The 10,001-nt window shown below is 45.7% G+C and overlaps 1 protein-coding gene across 3 annotated transcripts; it reads left to right on the forward strand.

Annotated features, from left to right (window-relative positions):
* The first annotated feature begins 611 nt into the window (after positions 1-611).
* On the forward strand, positions 612-9,441 carry EXO5 (exonuclease 5). 3 transcript variants are annotated; one of them, XM_066375982.1, is made up of 4 exons: positions 612-904; positions 1,455-1,621; positions 1,728-1,782; positions 7,938-9,441. In XM_066375982.1, the coding sequence occupies exon 4, from the start codon at positions 7,964-7,966 to the stop codon at positions 9,074-9,076; it is 1,113 nt and encodes a 370-aa protein (XP_066232079.1). In that variant the 5' UTR covers positions 612-904; positions 1,455-1,621; positions 1,728-1,782; positions 7,938-7,963; the 3' UTR covers positions 9,077-9,441. The 3 variants fall into 3 exon arrangements, with proteins under 3 accessions (XP_066232079.1, XP_066232078.1, XP_066232077.1); XM_066375981.1 differs by having other exon boundaries at positions 612-873; XM_066375980.1 differs by lacking the exon at positions 1,455-1,621 and having other exon boundaries at positions 612-873.
* Positions 9,442-10,001: the final 560 nt, after the last annotated feature.

Genomic DNA, 10,001 nt, shown 5'->3' on the forward strand with positions numbered 1-10,001 from the left:
CTTGAGCAAAGAGCTCACCAGCTTAAACACAAGGTCGCTGGCTCCAGCAGGGGGTTACTCGGTCTGCTGAAGGCCCGGGGTCAAGGCACATGTGAGAAAGCAATCAATGAACAACTAAGAAGTTGCAACGCGCAACGAGAAACTGATGATTGATGCTTCTCATCTCTCTCCGTTCCTGTCTGTCTGTCCCTGTCTATCTCTGCCTCTGTAAAAAAAAAAAAAAAAATATATATATATATATATATATATATATAATTGTGTTATATTTCCCAATAAAAAGGTTAATTAAAAAGTAAGGAAGTAGAAAAGAGAAATACATTGATGAGACAAGCGCCGGCATCTTTGAAAAGTGAATTCGTGGTTGTTCTCTCCCCCAGGAAAGCTGGTGGGCGGTGCTGGCGGGGATACAGCATTCAAAGTAGCGAAGCAAAGACACACACTTAATAGACTGAGGCCAGGTGTCCAAAGAAAGGGGCATGCCCGGACCTTTCCCGGGCACTGGCTCTACAGTACCCAGGGAACCCCACCAGAGTGCGCGCTTCTAAGTCACGTGATCGCGCAGCTACGATTGGAATTAAACCGCACGCACAGCCAGCGGTACTCAGGGAGGACCCGCCCAGAGGTGGGCCCCGCATTAGAACCCTGCTCTGCAAGACCCCTAAAGGGACTCTCGCGGGATCCGCAGCCACGCGAGGACTGGGCGGTGCCACCGAGGCCTCTCAGAGGGGGCGGGCCTTAGGCAGCGCTGTGTGTTGGGACCCGGGTCTCCTGGCTGGTGTGTGCGAACCCTGGAACAACAAGTGTGCCGCCTGATCTGCTCTTGCTGGTCGGCAGTGGAGTCGGGGAGCGGTTGCGAGGTCGCGGCGGAGCCAGGTGGAGTCCGGGATTCGCTGGAGTCTCCGACGTGAGGGGAAGGCCGGCGAATGGGCGTGGGGGGTGACAAGCTGCGTTGTGGTAGCTAGGGGGTCTGTCCCCGCGGTTGCCGCGTCTCCCTCCCTCCTCCTCGAGTGGCAGGGGCTTGTCCCGTCCACGCGCTCAGCCCAGGCTCCTGTGGGTTCTGGACTTTTTACCCTCGGAAGACCCAGAGGTCCTCTGGGACCCCTTCCGGAGTCCAGAATGAATACTGTCATTCTGTATTCCTGCAATGTCAGGAAGCGTGCAGTAAACTTTAGGGCGTGCCTGAAACTCCGGGGAGACCGTGGGTTGGGGCCGGTGGAAATGTACCCCCCACCAAGGCAGACGTTGTCGGGGTGCACGAGTCCGGGCTGTCCCAAACAAGTCAGACGCTGACGTGAGGGCCGTGGTATTTCCGTAGCAGCAGGAACCCATCAAAGAACCCTCTGTGTGACCCGAGTTCTCTTTCCGAGCTTCTGGACTGAGCTTGGGGCTGGAAGACAGTACTGACCGTGGAAATCCTGGAGGACCTTGGTTATTTGTTATCCTTTTACTTGCAGGGAGCAGGGATTGGCTCAAGTAACTGCATCCAGGGAATGGGGAAAATGAAGAAGTCACGGAGGATTAGCCCCTGAGAGGCAGGCGTTACCTAGGACCTGGGGTGGGCTACAGTTTGTGCAGTGTGGATCAGAAAGGAGGAAACGCCGTAATGTGAGGGACTGGTCAGGTGAGAAAGGACCAAAGGTCCCCGCTACCACGGCAAAGCCCAGAGTTACTGATCTGGATTCTTTGATGTAGACCTGGTCTTACAGAGCTTCTTTCTCCTCCCCTAGCATTGTCATTTCAGTGTTCTGCCTTTTCCTGTGAGGAGGGTCAACCAAGTCCCAGGTGAGTAGTTTTCCTCTCTCCTAAGGTTTAATCTCATTTGTCAGAGGGAGTTGATACACTACCTCTTCCTTGGGAAGGGGAAGAAGATCCATAATTGTTAAGTGCTAATACAGTATATATACTGTTTTATCACCCAGTTTTGCGGGTAGCTGAGTCCAGTTGGAAGTAATACTCTGAATTTTGAAGTCCTTGAAGGTTTGAAAGAATCTTTACCATCCACCAAGAAACTAAAGTTAAATGGCAATAAACACTTATACTTTGTGGTTTCCTAAAGGTTTTTAAAGTACTCCTAAGCAAGTAGCATACTGCTAAATACTGCTGGCCTAGAAATTAAACTTGTCCTAAGAAATAGAATGATACATTTGATGGTTGCTCTAATAGCTTTACATTTATTTTAAGATACCACTAAAAATATTGTTCAGTGTACCATCTCGTGTCAGAAAGATTCAGACTGCATTTTGGGACACAGTGCATGGCATCATGTTCTTCCCCCCCCCCCCCCAGACTTTTTTTTTCTTCTGCAAAAGAAATATAGTTAAAACAGGTTTAAAATCCTTACCTTGGCACCGATCTGGTTGCCACACTGGCCCGCCTGGATGTGCACAATTTCTCTCATGGTTCAAATTACAATTTTTTGCTCGTCTCAAAGCGGGTATGGGGCAAGAAATATGGTTTTGTTTTGTTTTTTATTTTTTATTTTTTTAATTTTTTATTTTTTAAATATTTTTCTGAAGTTGGAAACAGGGAGGCAATCAGACAGACTCCCGCATGCACCCGACTGGGATCCACCCGGCATGCCCACCTGGAAGCGATGCTCTGCCCATCTGGGGCGTCGCTCCACTGCAACCAGAGGCATTCTAGTGCCTGAGGCAGAGGCCATGGAGCCATCCTCAGCGCCCGGGCCAACTTGGCTCCCATGGAGCCTTGGCTGCGGGAGGGGAAGAGAGAGAGACAGAGAGGAAGGAGAGGGGGAGGGGTGGAGAAGCAGATGGGCGCTTCTCTTGTGTGCCCTGGCCGGGAAACGAACCCGGGACTCCTGCACGCCAGGCCGGTGCGCTACCGCTGAGCCAACCAGCCAAGGCCAAATATGGTTTTTTGTTTGTTTTTTTTCCCTCTGCTGCTGCTCACAGGCTGGCAGAATGGGATGTGCCCTGGAGGATGAAGCAGCACGATGCGAACGCGGCGGCAGGAAGGATCTGAGAGCCATCATGTTCTTGCTGAGATTATTTTTCTGCACGGGAAAGTCCAAGTGACATATCTGAGGCTAAATTGTCCCCAGTGTATTGTTTTCTTCTTTTAGATGAATAATTCCACAGAGAAAGCACCTCCCCCACCCCTTTGTGTCGTTTTCACAAAACATTTCACTTACCTGTTCAGGGCTACTCTGTTCTCAAAGCTGTATAAAAAACAAGTAGAAAGTTCATACCTTTCAAGAGCTTACTCTTTGGAGAGTTAACACATAAACACGAAATAATCTAAAACAGTGCTCTCCAATAGAGCTTTCCGTGATGAGGAACATGTTTTATATCTGTGCCTTACAATATGGTACCTACTAGCCATGTGTAGCTCTGGAGCACTTGAAATGTGCCTAGTGTGGCCCTGGCTGTTTGGCTCAGTGGTAGAGTATCAGCCTAGGGCGTGGATGTCCTGGGTTCAATTCCAGTCAGGGCACACAAGAGAAGTGACCATCTGCTTCTCCACCCCTCCCTCTCCCCCTTCTCTCTGGTGATCTCTCTGTCTCTCTCTCTCTCTTCCTCTCCTGCACCTTGACTCAGTTGGTTCCAGCACATTGGCCCTGGTGCTGAGGATGACTCCTTGGAGCCTCCACCTCAGGCTTTAAGAAAATTGGCTCCGTTGCAAGCATGGCCCTAGATGGGGGTTGCCGAGTGGATCCTGGCAGGGGACTGGGGGGAGGGGGGGAGGTGCAGGAGTCTGTCTATCTCCCCTCTTCTCACTTGGAATAGAAAAAAAAAGAAAGAAATGTGCCTAATGCAACTGAGAAAATGAGATATACATTTTATTTAAGTTTAGCCAACTGTGGCTGATGGCTATATAATGAACAACCCAGGTCTGGATATTTGAAATTAAATATTTTCAAGGTCAGCTGATTTGGCTTTAGTTCCCCTGTCCTGGGAACGAGGGTGGGAGGGAAACCACAAAGTATATGTGTTTATTGCCATTTAACTTTAGTTTTTTTTTTTTTTTAATACTTTATTTATTGATTTTACAGAGACAGGAGAGAAAGGGGAGCATGGAATGGGAAGTATCAACTCATAGTTGCTTCATGTTAGTTGTTCATTGCTTGCTTATTGTATGTGCCTTGACCAGGGCAGCCCAGGGTTTCGAACCGGCAACCTTGGCATTGCAGGCCGAAGGTTTATCCATTGCGCCACCACAGGCCAGGCTACCTTTAGTTTCTTGATAGACGGTAAAGATCCTCTCAAACCATCAAGGGCTTCATGCTCCAAAAACTATTACTCATTTTGAAACTGTCATCGTTTAAGGCACGTTTATAGTTTAAGATACAGTACTTGTGTAAATGTGCAGCTTCTCTCTGTGTTTTATTTTTATTTATTTATTTATTTATTTATTTACAGAGACAGAGAGTCAGAGAGAGGGATAGACAGGGACAGACAGACAGGAACAGAGAGATGAGAAACATCAATCATTAGTTTTTTGTTGCACATTGCGACACCTTAGTTGTTCATTGATTGCTTTCTCATATGTGCCTTGACCACGGGCCTTCAGCAGACCGAGTAACCCCTTGCTGGAGCCAGTGACCTTGGGTCCAAGCTAGTGAGCTTTTGCTCAAACCAGATGAGCCCGTCTTGGGGTCTCGAACCTGGGTCCTCGGCATTCAAGTCTGACGCTCTATGCACTGTGTCATCGCCTGGTCAGGCTCTCTGTGTTTTATTACTACAGGGGGTCCTTGGTTATGACACAGTTCCTTTCCTATGACAGTGACATAACCTGAATTTTGGTATAAGTTGAAACACATCTTAGCCTAACACAAATGGAACACTTGCACGTTTAACAGTCCAGAATGGCATAGGTAAGCGTACTGGGGGACGCCAGCTCCCTCACTCATATTTCCCGTTATTGCATATTCTTCCGTCACGCATAACCAAACTAGTTCGCCCACGTAGTCCATAAGTATGACGCTGATGGCATACGCTAAAACACTCACGTCTCAATTTTTTGAAGTTTTTATGAGAGTGAGCATTGTAAACTCAAAATGTCATATGTCGAGACTGTTGTAACCTGAGGACCCCATATTCAAGTATACCATTTTCAAGGCCTCAGTTGTTAAGCTTTAAACCGGGGAATTGGTCATTCAGCTTATTCGTTGTTTATTAGAATAGCAAATAGGAACCTTGGCTCATAGTTACTCGATCACCTTAAATTCTGTGTCAAATTATTTATTTTTCTGGTGCCCAAAGTCAAACACTAGTGGACTGGTCACACCTTGTTTTGTTTTCTCTCTATGCAAGGTTAGATTAGATATGTGAGGAAGGCTCAAAAAGAGTATCTTCACAAGGTAATTCGCCTCGTTTTTTAAGATTAAACATACTTGAGTGACAATACAAATGAGATATGTTCTTGTTTTCTGATTTAAAGAAAAGTCATCCAAGATATTTTAGGGCAGTTGGAGAAATTTGAATATGGACCAAAATTTAGGGAATTTTTAATTTTGTAAGATGTGATAATCATAGTGTACTTAATGTAGGAGAATGTATATATTTGGAAATATATGCTGAAACATTTATATTTGAAGTGTTATGATGTCTGTAATTTAAAGTAGTTCAGCCAAAAAAAATGCACACAGGAAAGAAGCAAATACTATAACATGTCAATAGTTGTTTAGATAGTGTGTATATGAGTGTTCATTGTTCTTTCTGTTTCTCTGATAGTTTTCATAGTAAATTTTTTTTAATTCATTTTAGAGAGGAGAGGGAGTGACAGAGAGAGAGAGAGAGAGAGAGAGAGAGAGAGAGGAGAGAGAGAAGGGGGGGAGGAGCTGGAAGCATCAACTCCCATATGTGCCTTGACCAGGCAAGCCCAGGGTTTCGAACCGGCGACCTCAGCATTTCCAGGTTGACGCTTTATCCACTGCGCCACCACAGGTCAGGCCTTAGTAGTAAATTTTTTTTTTTAGATTTTATTTATTGATTTTACAGAGGGAGTAGGAACAGAAGTTGTTGCTTTACTCTTATTGTTCATTGGTTGCTTGTCATAAGTGCCTTGACTGGGCAAACCCAGGGTTTTGAACCGGCAATGTCAGCATTCCAGGTCGACGCTTTATCCAGTACGCCACCACAGGTCAGGCCATAATAAATATTTTTTTAAAAGTACCTGTGAGAGCCTGACCAGGCAGTGGCTCAGTGGATAGAGCGTCGGACTGGGACGTGGAGGACCCAGGTTCGAGAGGTCGCCAGCTTGAGCGTGGGCTCATCTGGTTTGAGCAAAAAGCTCACCAGCTTGGACCCAGGGTTGCTGGCTTGAGCAAGGGGGTTACTCAGTCTGCTGAAGGCCCACAGTCAAGGCACATATGAGAAAGCAATCAATGAACAACTAAGGTGTTGCAACGCACAACAAAAAACTAATGATTGATGCTTCTCATCTCTCCGTTTCTGTCTGTCCCTGTCTATCCCTCTCTCTGACTCTCTCTGTCTCTGTTAAAAAAAAAAAAAGTACCTGTGAGATATTGCAGTGAAACACTTGTCCAGGTGTCTAGCACACAGTGATTGCACAGTATAAAGTCAGTAAGGTAAAGTAAAACCAACCAAGGACTTTTTTTCCTTGCCATATCTCAAGTATAAAAAGCAGCGATTGCCACATGTCTATGTGAACATCCTTTCTCATTACTTCATTCTATTACTATAAGTAGGTCTGTTTGTATCTATAGTTAGTCTTTCAATTTTGTTTCTGCAGATTACATTTTATTTATTTATTTTTTCAAATACCAGCAAAAGTTTATTTAGAAAGTCACAGAGAGGCCCTGGCCGGTTGGCTCAGCGGTAGAGCGTCGGCCTAGCGTGCGGAGGACCCGGGTTCGATTCCCGGCCAGGGCACATAGGAGAAGCGCCCATTTGCTTCTCCACCCCTCCGCCGCACTTTCCTCTCTGTCGCACTTTCCTCTCTGTCTCTCTCTTCCCCTCCCGCAGCCCAGGCTCCATTGGAGCAAAGATGGCCGGGCGCTGGGGATGGCTCTGTGGCCTCCGCCTCAGGCGCTAGAGTGGCTCTGGTCGCAATATGGCGACGCCCAGGATGGGCAGAGCATCGCCCCCTGGTGGGCAGAGCGTCGCCCCTGGTGGGCGTGCCGGGTGGATCCCGGTCGGGCGCATGCGGGAGTCTGTCTGACTGTCTCTCCCTGTTTCCAGCTTCAGAAAAATGGAAAAGAAAAAAAAAAAAAAAAGAAAGTCACAGAGGTAGACAAATTGAGCCATGGAAGAAATGAGCCAACTGTACTGCATGGACTCAGGAAACAAGTTGTAGAGGCAAAAAAAGGACCCTTGGAGCTTAGGAGAGAGAAAGGCCAAGAAAACGCACGGGGGACGGAGAGGGGGCCAGGCGCTGGCAGCTCCAGAGAGGGAGACAGAGACAGGCAGCGTGCCCTGCCAGCTACATTTAGAAACAGTCATTGTAGAGCTGATTTTTCTCAAGAAACAGTTTGTAATTGAGATTCTTTTTCATAGTGAAGGACTTTGTTTGAAAGGAATTGTAGAAGTGATCCATGGTAAACTGTTGAACATTGCTCCAACATTTACAAAGCTCTATATTCATTTAAAATAATGAAATAATGTCCCAAGTCAGTAGAATTTTGAAGCCGAAAAGGCAAACTCAGGTATTTTATATGAAGAAATTGAGGCCAAGGAAGGTCACTCATAATGTGTTAGTGCCAGATTCAAAATTAAAACTACCTTGCACTTAAAAAAAATTTGAAGTGTTCATTATGAATGATACAAGGAGCCCTATTATTGTAAATTGTACCCGTACTACATACAACTCTGCAGTATTACTAATTAGTTGTAAACAAATAGACTTCTTTAAGGAATGTAAATAAATAGTCATAATTCTTTTTACCTCCCTGAACTTTGAAAGTTTTTTGAGAAAGTTTTTATTTGGATAATGCATTTCTTTAACATGATATGCAGGGCATAGCCCAGTCCAGAGCTGTGCCATGGCAGAGACTGCAGAAGAGGAGACAGTGTCAGCAGAGGCCTCAGGGTTCTCAGACATGAGTGACTCGGAGTTTCTGGATCTGATAGATACGCAAGAGTCAAGTGCTTCACTTAGCAAGCCTGGCCCTTCTTCTGAACTCCCTGGGAGAGATGACAATCCCATAAACTTACCAAAGTGGAAAAGAGGATTGGATGTCTCATCACCCATGGAGCGATTCCACTTGAAATATTTGTATGTGACTGACCTGTCTACTCAGAACTGGTGTGAACAGCAGATGGTATATGGGAAGGAGCTTCCTGGTTTCTTGGCACCTGAGAAGGCAGCTGTTTTGGACACTGGTGCCAGTATCCACCTAGCTAGAGAACTAGAAGTTCATGATCTTGTGGCTATCCCTATCACCAGTAAAGAAGATGCTTGGGCAGTTAAGTTTATGAATATGTTATCAATGATTCCTATCCTGCAGTCAGAAGGGTGCATCAGAGAGTTTCCAGTATTTGGAGAAGTGGAGGGTGTGCTTCTGGTTGGAGTGATCGATGAGCTGCACTATACAGCCAAGGGGGAACTGGAACTGGTTGAACTCAAGACACGCAGACGCCCTGTGCTCCCTCCAGCAGCGCAGATAAAAAAGGACTGTTTTCAAGGCAGCCTATACAAATATATCTTTGATGCCATGGTACAAGGGAAAGTGACCGCTGCTAGCCTAATCCATCACACAAAATTGCATCCAGAAAAGCCACTGGGACCTGCAGTGCTGAGGCATGCGCAGCTGGGAGGCTTCTCTGTGACGTCCTTGGCTGACCTCATGGAGCTGGTCTTCTTGTCGCTAACACAGTCTGACCTTCCAGTCATTGATATTCTGAAGATTGAGTATATTCACCAAGATACTGCCACTGTGCTGGGTTCAGAGATTGTGGCCTTTGAAGAGAAGGAGCTGAGAAACAAAGTACAGCACTATATGGCCTACTGGCTGGGACACCGAGAGCCTCAAGGGGTTGATGTGGAGGAGGCCTGGAAATGCCGGACATGCAACTATGCAGATATCTGTGAGTGGAGGAAGGGCAGTGGGGTGTACAGGTCCATGTTAGAGCCCCAAGCTAAAAAAGGCAAATGAACAAAAGGTGTGCCTTAAAGAACTTGGATCCTTCCTGCTCCTGATGCACTAGAGAGTAAAAGAGGACCAGTCTCTGTACTTAGCTTTTATGGAGAATGTTCTTACTTCGATTCTTTTCATATTTTCTCAGCCTCTAACCACTCAAATCTAGGACCAAGGCTTGGGTTTGTGGGAGGGACTTGAGATAACCCTATACCTGGAGCTTGGCCATAGATTGCCAGGAAGACAGATGTTCATCATGGCTGGAGGAGAAGTATCCTTCAGGAATCAGTGCTTTCCTAAGAATAGTCTTCAGTTTCTGTTAAATATTTTACCTATTTTTTTTCTCAATCAAGGCTTTCTGTATTTTATATAATAAAGTAAAACACTGTGCAGATTAATTAACTGATTTTTTTTCCATAATCTTAACCTTTCAATGATTGTGTGTATGCTAGTCCAAGCCTTTAAATACATACATAAATTTCTGAAATAGAATTAGTGGATGAGCACTAAGAATTTTGTTTCCCCCATTAATTGGAGAGAGAGGAAAGGAGAAAGGAGGGGAGAAGGGAGAGAGAGAGGAGCATCAACTTGTTTCACTTACGGTAGTTGTTCCATTTACTTGTACGCTCATTGATTGCTTCTCTTACATGCTGTGACCATGGACTGAGCCGCAATCTTGGTGCTCTGGGATGACATTCCATCCGTTGAGCTACCGACTAGGACCAGATCAAGAATTTTAAGTCTTTTATTTATTTATTTATTTATTTATTTATTTATTTATTTATTACAGAGACAGAGAGTGAGTCAGAGCGAGGGATAGACAGGTACAGACAGACAGGAATGGAGAGAGATGAGAAGCATCAATCATTAGTTTTTCATTGCGCTTGCAACACCTTAGTTGTTCATTGATTGCTTTCTCATATGTGCCTTGACCACGGGCCCT

Source organism: Saccopteryx leptura, chromosome 3 (genome assembly GCF_036850995.1).
Source record: "Saccopteryx leptura isolate mSacLep1 chromosome 3, mSacLep1_pri_phased_curated, whole genome shotgun sequence".
In the NCBI taxonomy this organism is placed as follows: Eukaryota; Metazoa; Chordata; class Mammalia; order Chiroptera; family Emballonuridae; genus Saccopteryx; species Saccopteryx leptura.

Bases quoted from the DNA above. Each gene is read 5' to 3' on its own strand.
- EXO5 (XM_066375982.1), top strand. From the start codon at position 7,964: ATGGCAGAGACTGCAGAAGAGGAGACAGTGTCAGCAGAGGCCTCAGGG.